The sequence below is a fragment of the Triturus cristatus genome, chromosome 11 (genome assembly GCF_964204655.1).
Source record: "Triturus cristatus chromosome 11, aTriCri1.1, whole genome shotgun sequence".
In the NCBI taxonomy this organism is placed as follows: Eukaryota; Metazoa; Chordata; class Amphibia; order Caudata; family Salamandridae; genus Triturus; species Triturus cristatus.
In genome coordinates, this window is record NC_140594.1 from 675908072 (window position 1) to 675923285 (window position 15214).

Below are 15214 nucleotides of genomic sequence, written 5' to 3' on the forward strand. Positions count from 1 at the left end.
GAGAGGGAGGTAGAGAGGAGGTAGAGAGAGAGGGGGAGAGGTAGAGAGGGAGAAGTAGAGAGAGGTAGAGAGAGGTGTATAGAGGTAGAGAGATGTGTAGAGGTGTATGGAGGTAGAGAGAGGTGTAAAGAGGTGTATAGAGGTAGAGAGAGGTGTAGAGAGGTAGAGAGAGTGTAGAGAGGTAGAGAGAGGTGAGAGCGGTGTAGAGAGGTAGAAGTGGTGTAGAGAGGTAGCGGTAGATAGGTAGAGGTAGAGAGAGGTAGAGAGAGGAAGAGAGAGAGGTAGAGAGAGGTAGAGAGAGGAAGAGAGGTAGAGATAGAGAGGGAGAGAGGTAGCGAGATAGAGAGGGAGAGAGGTAGCGAGATAGAGAGATAGAGAGGGGAGAGAGGTGTAGAGAGGTGTAGAGAGGTGTAGAGAGGAGAGGTGTAGAGAGGTAGCGAGAGGTGTAGAGAGTTGTAGAGAGGTAGAAAGAGAGGTAGAGAGAGGTGGAGAGAGAGAGGTGGATAGAGAGAGGTAGCGAGAGGTAGCGAGAGGTGTAGAGAGGTAGCGAGAGTGTAGAGAGGTAGAGAGAGGTGGAGAGAGAGAGGTGGATAGAGAGAGGTGGATAGAGAGGTAGCGAGAGGTAGAGAGGTAGAGAGAGAGAGGTGGAGAGAGAGAGGTAGCGAGAGATAGAGAGGTAGGTAGAGAGAGAGAGGTAGAGAGAGAGAGGTAGAGAGAGAGAGAGAGGTGGAGAGAGAGAGGTGGAGAAAGTAGAGAGAGAGGTGGGGAGAGAGAGGTGGATAGAGAAGAGAGGTAGAGGTAGAGAGAGAGGTAAGAGGTAGAGAGAGAGGGAGAGAGGTAGACAGAGAGAAAGAGGTAGTGGGAGAGAGAGAGGTAGAGAGGTGGAGAGAGGGAGAGAGATAGAGAGAGAGGTAGATAGAGATAGAGAAAAAGAGAAGTAGAGAGAAAGGTAAGGAGAGGCAGGTAGAGGTGTAGAGAGAGGTAGGGAGAGGTAGAGAGAGGTAGGGAGAGGTAGGGAGATGTGTAGAGAGAGAGGTAGAGAGAGAGGTAGCGAGGTAGAGAGAGAGAGGTAGAGAGGTGTAGAGTGGTAGAGGTAGAGGGGTAGAGAGAGAGGTAGAGAGGTGGAGAGGAGGTAGGGGAGAGAGAGAGAGAGAGGAGAGAGAGAGTAGAGAGGGAGAGAGAGGAAGAGGAGAGAGGGAGAGAGAGGTAGAGAGAGAGGAGAGAGAGTTGAGAGAGAGAGAGAGGAAGGCGAGGTAGAGAGAGGAAGAGAGGTAGAGAGAGGAAGCGAGGTAGAGAGAGGAAGCGAGGTAGAGAGAGGAAGCGAGGTAGAGAGAGGAAGCGAGGTAGAGAGAGGAAGCGAGGTAGAGAGAGGAAGAGAGGTAGAGAGAGGAAGCGAGGTAGAGAGAGGAAGCGAGGTAGAGAGAGGAAGCGAGGTAGAGAGAGAGCTAGAGAGGCAGAGGGTGGGTAGAGAGGTAGAGAGCTAGAGAGGTAGGTAGAGAGAGGGAGAGGTAGAGGTAGAGAGAGAGAGGTAGAGAGAGGTAGTGAGGTAGAGAGAGGAAGCAAGGTAGAGAGAGAGGTAGAGGGGTAGGTAGAGGTGTAGCTAGAGAGAGAGGTATAGAGAGAGGTAGAGAGAGAGAGAGGTAGTGAGGTAGAGAGAGAGGTAGTGAGGTAGAGAGAGGAAGCAAGGTAGAGAGAGAGGTAGAGGGGTAGGTAGAGGTGTAGCTAGAGAGAGAGGTATAGAGAGAGGTAGAGAGAGAGAGAGAGAGAGAGGTAGAGAGAGAGAGAGAGAGAGAGAGAGAGAGAGAGGTAGAGAGAGAGAGAGGTAGAGAGAGAGAGAGGTAGAGAGAGAGAGAGGTAGAGAGAGAGAGAGGTAGTGAGGTAGAGAGAGGTAGAGAGGTAGCGAGGTAGCGAGGTAGAGAGAGGTAGCGAGGTAGAGAGAGGAAGCGAGGTAGAGAGAGGAAGCGAGGTAGAGAGAGGAAGCGAGGTAGAGAGAGGAAGCGAGGTAGAGAGAGAGCTAGAGAGGCAGAGGGTGGGTAGAGAGTAGAGAGCTAGAGAGAGAGAGAGAAGAGAGAGAGAGAGAGAGAGAGAGAGAGAGAGAGAGAGAGAGAGAGAGAGAGAGAGAGAGAGAGAGAGAGAGAGAGAAGAGAGAAGAGAGGAGAGAGAGAGAGAGAGAGAGAGAGAGAGAGAGAGAGAGAGAGAGAGAGAGAGAAGAGAGAGAGAGAGAGAGAGAGAGAGAGAAAAGTAGAGTGAGGCAAAAGAAGGTAACACAAGAGAAAGGAGAAGAAACGAAATAGGGGAAAACAGAACACAGAAAGAGAACGGGAGAGAGGTAGCAAAAAAGAAAAAAAGGGAAGCAAAAGAAAAGGAGAAGAGAAAACGCTAAGTAAAGGAGTGGGAGAGAAGCGGCAGCCAGGGGAAAGAGCAGGAGAGACGGAAAGAAGGAAAGCGTGGGAGAAGGAAGGCAGGTTAAGATGAGGACAGGCGTGTGACAGGAGGCAATAACGCAAGTGGGAGGGTGGGGGGGGGGGGAGTGCGGCCCAGAGCACACACAGCGTTTACCAAGGGCACCATCTGTTTGAAAGTTAATACAAACAGAATGGTTTCAAAGCTCGCTCCCGCAAGGGAATCGCCGAACATGCTCGCGTTGCCATTGAAAGCAATGCAATGTGTGCACGTTTTTGCCTAAAAAACCGAATCGATTACAAGAGGTCTCCTCCTATGCAACGCGCAGGCGCGCTGCGTAGACGAGACCTAAAAAATAAAATCAAGGGTGGCTAACAGGCATGCATAGCTAGGAAATACAATGCAGGCAGTATGCATGAAGTCAGCAGACTTCAGGCTTGTTACAAGTTGAACATGTATAAAACATGACCTCAATACCTCCTCAAAAAATATCATACCTTCCATTTAATTTCTGGTTTGCTGAAGTGGGAGGTTCATATTTTTGTACCATGAAAAGTCCCACCCCGGGCGACCTACCAGAGCAGCTTTTAAAGAAATAGTTTGACAACTTCTCCCAGGGTTCCACTGAGCGAAGATCTCCTCATGTTACAAGGTAAGTAGCTGGGCGATGGCTGTGTGCACAGCCAATGATGTCACTTCAACCTGCTCCCAGCTCCTTTACTGTTAGGGGCTGGTGGGTGAAGGGAGACTAAGTATTCAGAGGCATTGTTCTCTTGCAGCTCCCAAAGAATGAGGATAACCAGATTGGTGGTTATCTCCTTCAGATCACTGCCAACAATTAGAAGTCTCCTCTTTGGGAACAGATCAATAAACAAGCATTAGCAAAGCAATAAGTCTGGCCAGGTAAGCTGGTGAGATGGTTCGTTTTTATTTACTTTTTTTTTTTTGCAAGAATTTGCACAAAAAGCAGAAAACGAAAATGAAAGATATTGCCCTCGTAGATGTGAACACCTTATGTATACATTAAAAATGTTAGCAGTGTCTCAAAGTGAATGGAGCCAATGGGTAAATTGGCCTGACATGCCTTATGCTGTGGTTGGTGGAAGCAAAATGCGCATGACAATTTAACAGACTAATACATGAGTACGCAGACCACAAGACACTCCCTGAATGTATATTGTGAATGAATTATTAGGGGAAACAACCTATAGCCTAGTGTGGCATCTAAAGCTGTCTCAAAGATCAGACCTTAAAACAAAAGAGGACCAGAAGCAGTGGCGGTTGGTAGGGAACGGTGGCAGGAGGTGAGGTGGGTGGGTAAAAAGTAAAAAAAATAAAGAAAACTTAGCTGCTGATCACGTCGCCAGCCGCTGCCTCTCCTCGTCATTAGAAGCACTGGAGCTCCCAGGCTCCCTAAGCCAATGACAGCTTTGCAATGCAGCGCTGTGATTGATTCCCCTAAGTTCCCCTAAGCCAATCACAACACTGTATTGCAGCGTTGAGATTGGTCTGAGCACCGTGGTTCGACGCCCAGACGGGGACATGGAGCCTGTGCATGTTCCCCACCAGACTATGTAATGCAACCTGGTGCGGAACATGCAAAGTGCACATTCATGTTTGGCAGGCCTTAGACAGCCAGGCAAACATTCATGTGCACTTTGAGTGTGCTCACCACTCCTCCTTTGGCCTCTGCTCTGGCAAGCCCCGCCCCTCCCCGCACATTTTATAATTTTATTTTTCCACTGCACTGCAGTGCTCTTAAAGCAATGCGGTGATGCTCCTTCGCCTTAGCGGAGGAGCCACCCCTGCCCAGGTGATTTGGGACAGTTTCCCGATACAAAAATAAAGTACCATGAAGACGGAAGCGTTTGGAAAGCCATACCATGCACAATTGGAAGTCACTGCAATGCCAGACTAATGTACGAATGCGCACTATAAAAGTGCTACTTAACAATAATAAAATAATCCAGATTTTCACCAGAGGTAGCGGGAGTGACAGGATGGGAGATGGGTTATTCACACGCTGAAGACTATCTTAAGAAATGTTTCAACTGATGCCAAATTCTGGGCTTCTCCAGTGTCAAGTACTAGCAGGATCTAAACACAGGGAGTTAAATCTTTACAGTGAAAGAAACATGTGTTTTATTGACAAACAAACACATAAATAGTTTAAAAGCTGTCAGAAATCGCAGCAATGGCAACTAGGCATAGCGGTGGAAACTTTCATTCAAAGCTTTGAAACAGGTTCTACTTTCACAGACCACCTTTTGCTGGCCCTGACCAGAGACCCCCTGAATTCAACAAACTCTATTAGCAAAAGAGATGGAGTAGCCAAGGTGCAACCTAGGAGGTTAAATACAGTACCAATCTGAGAGCACTCCATGGAATGCGCACCCCATCTGCATGGCCTTCCAGGGTTGCTCGATTTACCCAGGTCTCTAGAGAAGGCCTGCCTGGTCCTGCCCCTTGCAAGCATGTGAGCCTCCATGAGACTTTCAAGTGGAAATTCCTAAGGTGCAATGAGAACAATGAGGAACGTCTGGAGTTTAGGGTGAATATTCAACCGACACCCAAGTGGTGGCAGAGAGAGGGGAAGACACAGTGGAGTGACAATTTGTCATCATACAAGCAATGTGGGGCTCAGTGGTTAACTTGCAAACAATAAGCAGAGGGGTTGCTGAATACCAAGACTGCATAGATTGAATTCCAACGAAAGCCACTTCCTTCCACCTCTCTAAAATTTCTGTATGTCTTTATCTCACTCCTGCAGGTTTACTCCGGTTTTCTTCATTTGTCACCCTTATGCTATCTTTCACATTCTCCTCATTCTGCCTCTTTCTTGCTCTGGGACAAAGTGTGATGATGAAAATAAGTCCTGCTCTCCAAAAATGAGTATCTTCACCACCACCTGCAACCACCATCACAAATAAGGCACTGGTGGTTCGCTTGCAAACTCAATATTGTGGGCTCGGTGTTAGAAATGAGGGTCTGTAGTTGGCAAGGGTTTGCACCTTTGTCCAAGTAGGGACTCTTCTTCCTAGTCAGGGTAAGGGAGTTACACTCCTAAAATAACCCTGCTCACCCCTTTGGTAGCTTGGCACAAGCAGTCAGGCTTATCTCAGAGGCAGTGTGTAAGGCATTTGCACATAACCAACAGTAATGCAGTGAAAACATTACAAAAGGACACCACACCAGTTAAGAAAAATATTCAATATTTTTATATATCCAAAACAAGACCAAAACAATAAGAATCAAACATACAGTACTTACAAATATATACTTTGCAAGATTACTTGAAAAACACAGTTCCTTGAAGTCGGTAGCTCCATCCGGTGCTGTAAACAAGAGTCTAACAGATCCAGCCGACCGCGTCGGTACACGCCAGCGAAAGCGTGGACAGCCTCGAGAACAGTACCTTTCTCGTTGCAGCTGGCACGTTGGTGCGAGCCGGTCTTGGCAACCATCGCAGTTGCGTTGCAAAATGGAAGCGGTTCATGGTGCAGTGCCCTCACGATGCGGTGCAGGCAGCGGCTCTGTGACAATCATCCAGATGGCGCCGATGAGACCAAGGCTTACGGTGCAGGGCGAGGCAGTGCTTGATGTAGTGCTGGCAGGTTGCGGTGCAAGCGATAGAGCTGGTTAGCAGGAGATGGCATCAGTCTGCCCAGACAGCTGTGTAGGACGAGGCGGTGCGTCATGAAACTTACGAGCGGTGCCCCAAGCAACGATGCGGTCACGGGTGTCGAGTCAGCAGCAGCGACGTGGTCAGTGAGACCAGGAGGCCGAAGTAAAGGGAGGTGGTGTGGAGTGCAGTGCCCACAGGTCACTATGCAACAGCGATTCTGTGGTGGCAGTGGCGGTCATCGTTGGTGAGACCAGGGTTGCAGTGCGAGATGCGGACGGTGCCCTCTCCGGTGCCGTCAAGACGCAGAGCCAGTGATGGAGTCAGCAGCATTTCTCTTCTCTGTGGCAAAAGAAATAGCGGATCCAGTGGCGGTACCCAGAGGTTGGTGAAGTCTTTGCAGTTCCTGAGACTTCAGAACAGGAGGCAAGCCCTTGGAGATACTCAGCACAAATGAAGAAAGTTCAGTCCAGTCCTTTCACTGCCCCAGGCAGAAGCAGCAACTGCAGGCCAACCCAACAAAACAACAACACAGCAAGGGGCAATACTCCTCCTGGCAGCTCTTCCAGCTCTTTTTCTTGGCAGGGTCCTTGATTCCAGCGAGTTCTAAAGTTCTGGGGTCTGGGCCCCAGTATTTATACTCCAAATTTCTTTGTTCTCTCAGGCAGAGGGTGTCTGTGCTTAGTCCAAACCAGTTTTGTCCGCTCTGGCCAAAAGCAGAGACAACATTGTCTACAGTAGACCAGGACCATTCAGGTGCAAGGAAATCTCCTCCCACTACTCTAAATGCATCCCAGGTCTATTCAGCCCAGCCCTAACTTATCCAGGAAGGCAGGACACACCTCGACTCCCTAGTGGCAGTATGAATGCACATCCACATACCCTGTCACTCCAAAGCCAGACAGTCAATCCACAAACCCAGCAGAGGCGCACAGGATGGCTAAGCAAGAAAATACCTATTTTCTAAAAGTGGTATTTTCAAACACAGAACATAAAAATCATCTATACTAAAATATACATTTTTACATTCTGAGTCCAGACATACTAAACTCCATTTCCGCATCTTGTGCCAACGGAAGTTATATTTATAAGATGTTATAAATAAACTCCCATTCTACCCTATGGGACAGATAGCCTTTCCATAGTGAAAAACAAAATGCACTGTAATTCACTACTAGGACATGTCCCACACACCGGTACATGTCCTACCTTCAACATACACAGCACCCTTCCCACAAGGGTACCTTCAACCTACCTTAGGGGTGACTTTTATGAAAGAAAAGGGAAGATTAGGGCCTGGCAAGTGGGTGCACTTACCAGGTCGACATTGCAGTTATAAACTGCGCACAGACTGTGCAGCGGCAGGTCTGAGTTACCTTTACAGGGCTACTTCTGTGGGTGGCACAATCAGTGCTGCAGGGCCACTAGTGGCATTTGATTTCCAGGTCCTGGAACTCTGAGTGCACTGTACTAGGGACTTAATAGTAAATCAAATATGCCAATCATGGAAACACCAATCCATAACACAATATACAACAGAAGCACTTGCCCTTTAACCCCTGCGCTGCGGCACGAATTCCGCCGCAGCGCTGGGGGGGTTTGGGGGGGTTGACGGCGCCGCTGTGCTCATGATGGAACCACGCCGTCATGAGTCACGGGTGAGCTGTGCTCACGACGGCGTGGTTCCGTCATGACTCCACCCACTGCGCTAATCGCCCGCACAGGCGGGGAATTAGCGCCGCGTGGGAAGAGCGGCCGCCAACGGCCGCAGCATGACGGAACCACTCCGTCATGAGCACAGCGCACCCGTGGCTCATGACGGAGTGGTTCCGTCATGAGCGGGGAACCGGTTAACACTGACCAGCAATGAGAAAGTACGCAGAGACTAAACTAGCAAAAACAGAGTCAAGGCCAGGATGTCAGCAAGCAAAAAGACTGGGGAAACATGCAAAGTCTAACACTCAGCTTATGATGGAGATGTGAACTGGATGACCCAGTGTCGTCAACTCCTGTGTGCTGGCCCATCCACATTCATGCATCAGTGCAGCACCTGTTCTATAGATGAACCGCCTAAAATACCCACGTTTGGACTTGAAAAAAAGAGGGCCCGTTCATGCAGAATATAACAGAATCTAGGGAAGCTCTTCCCAAGAGTAGCGTTTCTAGAATTCAATTCGGGCCTAACACCAATACCAGCGTCCACAGGAAGCCAGACTGAGATGCTGCATCACATCATGGTGGGTTGCGATTAGGATGAGAGCGATCAACCATTGGAGGTTTTTAAGAAATGACATTCGGAAGAGACGAGACAGCACAGAACACAAGGGGATCACCAACCAGGACTGCATCATATATGTGCACAAGCAGACTTCATCCAGTAGTTTCAAGCAGAAATGGGTGACAGGGTAAACTATTTGAGACGACGAAGTTGTACACTATAAAGAGGATATTTGGCCAGATCACCAGGTATTATAACATTGTATTGCAAATTTCAATTGTAGCTCAGGGTTACAGACATAACCTGTATTTCTTTCATTCAGTTATTCATATTGGTTTAGGTTCCCACTGCCAGACCTGCAGTCTAGGATTCCAAAATTGGAAGATGACAACATTAGGACAAGTTGGAAATCTGTTCCATGTGGTCAAATGCATTTGGCTATTCTCCTACTACTCCTGTTGGATTGCCTGGTGGAAAACCAATTCTCCTTGCCCATGTCTGGCAGGGTGTGAAAAGAAGGTCCGAGAAAGCAGGAATTGTGCCAAACTCTCAGTATTGTCACTGACTTATCTGATTTCCGTTCAGATTTATTATCTATAGACGCATTTTATCTGGATATCTGAAAACCTTGGTTGGATATAACCCTCTTGAACCGATGTTGCACACTCCTCACCAGAGGTTACAAGATGACTGTATGTTGTCCAATCAAGCAGGGTTTTGTAGAGTGCACAACTAACCCGCGAGGGTCTCAAGGCGCTAGGGGGGTGGGGGGGTGAAGCAGCTTTGTTAGGTTGATGAAACAACTTGTTTCTCGTACCAGACTATTCGTTTTCAAATGAATGCATACTAGGTGTAGTAGTTATGATTTACAATCAAAGAAATAGTATCGTTCCAATGACTTACAAAGTAAATTAATTAACCTAGTATGCAGCTGATAACACAGTCACCACTGGCATGGTTTTGGAAGTCATTCCACAAGTTTAGCAGATGAAAAATATCCACGTCTACAATTTTGGGGCTATGCTTTTTATTGCAAAATAGAATTCAGAGCAGAAAACTACACTGGTAAAAGTCTTAAAGTAAACATTCAACTAACAGAAAAACTTTGGGAGACTTTAAGGGAGAACTATAGGATGTTAGCCAACTAAAAATACCTCCAATGACCAGAAGACGGAAGTTACATTTTAACAAAACACAGTCTTTGACTTTTTAGGTCTCGCCTGATCCAGCGCATGCGCTGGTCTAGCCGAGACATTTAGTAGCTGCTTTGAAAAGTGCTACCATAGCGGCCACCAGCTTACTGTCACACGCACATGCGCCCGCACTGCTGCACGCGCATCCCTAGCGTGCTTTAGCGCGTTATCGCGATCGTGATCACTTTCAGAGTGATCGCGATGACTTTCGATTTTTCGGCCGCGCTGCGTTACTGTTACTGCCACGCGGCCAATGCTTGTTGGTTTTCCCGTGTTTATATAGTATTACTTTGAGATGCTTTAAACCCAGCATCCATACTTCCACCCCAAAAGTCTGTCTCTCTCTTCTAAAATTACCCTCTTCCTCAAGCCCAAATTCTGCCTGTCTCTGTTCGCCAAACTCTCTCACCCTCAAATGCCCGATCTCCCCACGTCTCCTCCCACCCCAAACTCTGTCCATCTTTCTCTTTTAAATGGACTCCTCTCCGACTCCATTTGTGGTGAACTATCTGCTTTATTTTTGCCAAAAGTGCATGTTGTCAAATACCACTATTTAAAGCAATGTTGTCTTAAACTGTGAAACTGTGTGTGTACGGGTGAGAGAGACATTTGACCTCCGTTTCTAAAAGGCAGCTGACAGCCGGGTTGGCAGTAGATTAAATTTTCAGAATAGATGCAATTTCCAACCTGTAGCTGGAAATGAAAACACAAGTGTCCTTTGGTATTATTTAAGATTAAACTGTCTAAGGGTTTTGTTTCTCTTTGTACCTTCTTCAGATAAACGTCTAAACGGTGTCCTTCCTTGTTCCCTTCGACACTAGTCTGATCCCTGCAGTACAGCCTTACTAGAAAGGTGCGGTCACAGCGCTCTCCCTTGTATTTACTCTGTGACCCTGGGCTCACATGCTATGACTCTCACAGCCTTGAACAGGAAGTAATAACTCTCTTTGCTTTTGTATACCTATATGCCTCTATCCAAACACTCCCTCCTTCTCCCTCTCTCTCTGTCTCGCTCCCTCTCACTCTCTGTGTGCACTTCTCTCCGTCCTGTCCATCCTTCCTTCCCTCCCCTGCCTGCCAGCAGTATTACTTTTTAAAGTTCACGTTTTCAGCAACAACATGTTTTCGCAAAATGCCCCCTAGTGAGCATTGCAGGACCGTAACAAATAAAAGTTTATGCTAAAGCAATATGTTAAAACAGACACAACACAGCGCACACAGGTGCTGGAAATGTGGAAAGGAGGTTATTAAAAATATTAAAAACTACACAAGGAAAACACAGTACTTTGCTACAGCCAAACTTTGTGTGCATTGCTCTTACCACCGTCTCGGTCCCCTAGCCTTGAAAGTTGATATATTGGAAACACCACACATTTTATTAAAACATAAGGATCTCTGTATTGTTTTATTACACACTAACAAGTTCTACAATCGTTGGGTACATCAAACGCTCTCTTTTCTAATTCGGCATATCTGTCCGCTTGGCTGACATAGCTTAAAAACATTGCCAAAGCCAATAGCTCTGCCTAAACAGTTTTAAGGCCCCAAAGGCGAGACCTATTGCTATGCCAATGCTTGTTTTTTTAACTTTTGAGGAACATAAAACCGCCCAGAAAGGACGGATAGGGAGCGCCCCCTTTCAATGCAGGCCGCACAACAAAAGTGTGGCGACCAACAAGCAGTGTAACAGAGGAAGTGAAACTTGGTATCACGGGGCCCCATAATTAGCTAGAAATCTCTCTATGTTGTTTTAATTGACACCCAGATCACCCGTAGCAGGATATAAACTGTGTCTAAAGCTGATCAATATCTCCTTGCAATGGATAGATACAATGCACTTAAATTTCCAAGTAATACACATTTTCTGATAATAGGATACGTAACCTGGCACAACGAAATTGAAAAAATTCGGTACCGTTCATAGTTAAACACCGTTACCCTGAAGCCAGCCACAAAGTTATCGAAAAATATAACATCTTAAACAAAATTGGCGCAATCTCGTTATCAGTTAAAATACGAAGTGTACATTTGTTCCTTTAAAGAGTCTCACTGTATTTGGGCACAACTGTGTTAATACATTCGCCGTATAATAAATCAACGCATCTTCCGACTGTAAACATTCAGTAACGTAGGTGCATGTGGTCTAACCCACGACCGAAGTGCACTTGTGTTGTAAACAACAGAGTGCATTACTAGAACCACATACTACAAACACATTAAGGCGTATTATAAAAGAACAACTAATGAAAGATTTGAAATCAGAAAGAAACAACCTTTAAACCAAAAGGTCAAACCATTTCTTGAGTACAGCGGCTCTTCCCCGCGTAATAACAAGTGACAGAGTCTAGCCTGCCTGACCACCACCCCTTTAAAATCTCCACGCAGGGCCATGGCTGTATCGTGACGTACCTGTCCTCGCTGGCTGTGATAACCCCGTCCTCTTTTGGGATGAGGAGAGCCACGGTAACGCCATCCAGGTGGCCTTCGATCTTGTTGAGGAGGACTGGTCTGCTGCCCTGCGGCCTGGAGTGGATCTCCGCTGCCATGTTGCTGTCTGATCACAGAGGCGCAGCATCAGCTGACAATGGCAGAAGCTCGGGTTTCACTTGGTGCTGGCAGGAAATGGTTACCGTAGTGAATGTAATAGAGGGGCAAGCTGAAGCGGTGCTGCTTCTTCAATGCTGTAGTTGGACTACAAATTGACCCTAATCTCTAAAATAGCAGGGCCCTCTCAATTATCGGCTTTCTGAAAAATAATTATTATTTCTTCTACAGCTGACCTCTCGTCGAACCGGTTTCCAGCACTGCGAACTTATAGAAACGTACAATAAGTCTTTGGAAAAATGTTAGAGATTTACTTGGGCTGCTATTTTGGAAAATACATTTTAAAACATCAACTGTAATCATGGTATTTTTAAATGCCAACAAAATACCTGGTACACCAAATAACAAAACCTTGGAGGAGGACTGGCGTTAACATTATACGTGCAGCTGCAGTGAACCGTGTTTTTAAGGGAATCTCATATGTAGTAACACTTTAATATGCTATTTTTGCTTCTCGGTAATTATTTTTGGAGCCATCCAAATACCGTTCTTTAAAGCGTATTTTTTAGATCCCAGTAGCTATGTTTTTCACTCAGTGGTCCTTGCCTACAAAGTGTGGGAGTCTTGGCAGGGATGCTATCGATGCTGTCTGTGTCAGTGCCTGAACTCACTACTTAGGTGCATGTTAGCTAGAGTAAGGCCTGGCACTGGCCAATTTAAAAGCACTGTTTTTCACTATCAACGGAGTGAATAAGAACTCGGTGTATTCTGACCGGTCCAGTTCACATGGTGATGCCTGTTCGCTCTTTTCTTCGTGCTAATTAGGGGCCAATAAAGCGCTATCGGATGCATCAAAATCCACGACTGAGGCTAGTCATCAAATCAACACAGTTAAATAACGTGAAGTACACCGAGCTCCACAAGAAAGGCAGAGTGGTTACGTTTTCAAATCATAAAGGCTTATTAAAAGGTAACAGATTTACACATTAAAAATCATCAAATTAGTATCAGTCAGTTAATGAATGCATTTAGTAAATATGAAGTTGACAATTAACCAAAGCCATATAAGCAAATGGATGAATTAGTATAAAGTTATCTCAAATGTAAACAGTAAGTAAATCAGTTTCCCATAAAGAGAGCCATCTACTTTGCTCTAAGCCATAGATACTCTAAAAAATTTTCCACTGGGCCAAACAGTGTGATCTGTGGTGAGCCCGAGGGCCAGATTGATGGTAGCAGGATAGAAGTGGGGCTTTGTGGGTGGTTAAATGTTGCAGGGTACTTCATTAGAATAATTTACTTAAGTTCAGTTAGCTTGTAAATACAAGCTTCCCCATTTTTTAACATCTTGCTGAATGTTAGTACTCACTGAAGTAAACAGCAGCCCAGCGCTGCTGTTAACCCGGTGGCCGCATGGGAATGTCTGCTGGGCTGCAGGCGACCCCCAGGCTGTACTTTGAGTATCACTGCTCTAAGCTGTTTCGAAAAGGACAAAATCATGTTCTGAGATGTTCTGCTCTGCACTGTCTTAAGTCACACAATTCTAAGATTTGCTACACCTATACATGGCCCCCATAAAATGCTCCAATCAAATTTAGGGGCGCAGATATAATCTAGTCTCATTAGCTTCTCAGGAGGTTACACAATGAAGCTTGTTCAAATGTCCTACAAACTTACAGTTATCTGCAACAATTGTGATACATTGGACCAGCCTGTACTCAGCATCTTGGAACAACTTTAATTTTACTCCCACATTTAATGGGATAAAACCAGTAACAGTCTTCATACTCACCTTGTCCTGAACTGGATGCCTGTCTCAGACCTGATGTACTGCTTCCTCCTTTCCCCTTCGGGGACAGAAACCTGAACCTTCTTGGTTACCTCTGCAATTTCTACAACTTCCACTGGCTTGGTAACTTATATTTGACATGGCTGAAGGTTGCTCTCTCCTTCCAGCCCTTCCAAACAAAACCATTTCCAGCAACTACCCTATGCATATTAAATTTAACTTTACCTTAACTTGTAAAAGTTTGCACATATTTTCCCAAGCCCCTCACCATTCCTTCCCCCAAAAATAATCCTTTGGCACCCTCGCTGGTTTCTCCCTTTGCCAAATCACCCAATTTTGGGTGTGTGCGCATTAGAACTGTTTTGTGCCTCTCTGCTAGGAGTCCTGCATTTGCATTGCCCAAAAAGCATTTGCGCGTTGTCAATAGCCTTGAATAAATAAATGAATATTTTTTTTTTTTTTTTTTAAGAAGAAACCTTTATTACACATTAAAAAGATACAAACAAGGGCCTACAACCACAAGGGCCGGCCGCTAGAAAGCTCGGGAGCCAGCAAGGCAACTCCACACATTCAAATGAGCCAGAAGCAAAAGCTCCCTAAAGTTCGAAAGTACATATAACAGGCCGCGGCCATAGTCCAAGGGCGATCAAAAAGGACGGTTTCATATTTTCTAAAAAAAAAGGAAAAAAAAACCAACAATAACACACAAACAAGGCAATGAGAGTCCGAAATAGCAGCGTGCGCTCCCCAGGACGGGGGAAGATCCACATTATCTGGAATAACTCTTGACAGGAGGTGGTAGTGGGGGGCGGCGGAGAAGAGGACAAAGCATGCACAATTACGTAGAATGTGCGGCTAGGGGGTCAAAGCGACGTCGACCTCTCGCGGCAGAGGCGGAGCGCAGATATTCCCACGATAGGAATTCCATGGACCCCACACCTTAGTCCACCTCCCAGGCTTGCCTCTCGCCACATACACCGTCTTCTCCCTGAACATACACCAATCCATATTCTCCTTCCATACCGAAATCGTAGGCGGCCTCGGGGAACCCCACAACTGTGCGATATTGCGCTTAGCCACCATGTACCCCAAAGTCACCCACTGCGTCTGCGCCGCATTATAGTCATTTGGTTCCCAGACATTCAGCAAACACCTCCTGGCCTCTGGTAACAAAGCGACATGCGTGACTTCCTCCATTACAGTATGTACCCCGTTCCAAAATCGTACGACCTCCGAACATTCCCATAGGATATGAAGAAAGGTACCCAACAAGCCACAGCCACGCTTACACAGTCCATCCCTCGAATAACCCATACGTATCAAACCAGGCCCTGTGACATACACTCTATGGAGTATCTTCAGCTGCACAAATCTAAGGCGGGCCGGGATCGCCACCTCTTTCGGGAAGGCCACCGCCGATACCCAATCCTCATCGTCCAGTTCCA

At 46.4% G+C, this 15214-nt stretch overlaps 1 protein-coding gene across 1 annotated transcript in view; it reads right to left on the reverse strand.

The window, feature by feature from the left end:
- Positions 1 to 12042, reverse strand: part of WDFY1 (WD repeat and FYVE domain containing 1) — a 256919-nt gene extending 244877 nt beyond the window's left edge. Inside the window, exon 1 of the mRNA XM_085634291.1 lies at positions 11846 to 12042. Coding sequence (XP_085490417.1) covers positions 11846 to 11982 — 137 coding nt within the window. The 5' untranslated portion in view covers positions 11983 to 12042. The remainder of the gene's footprint in view (positions 1 to 11845) is intronic.
- Between the last annotated feature and the right edge of the window lie 3172 nt (positions 12043 to 15214).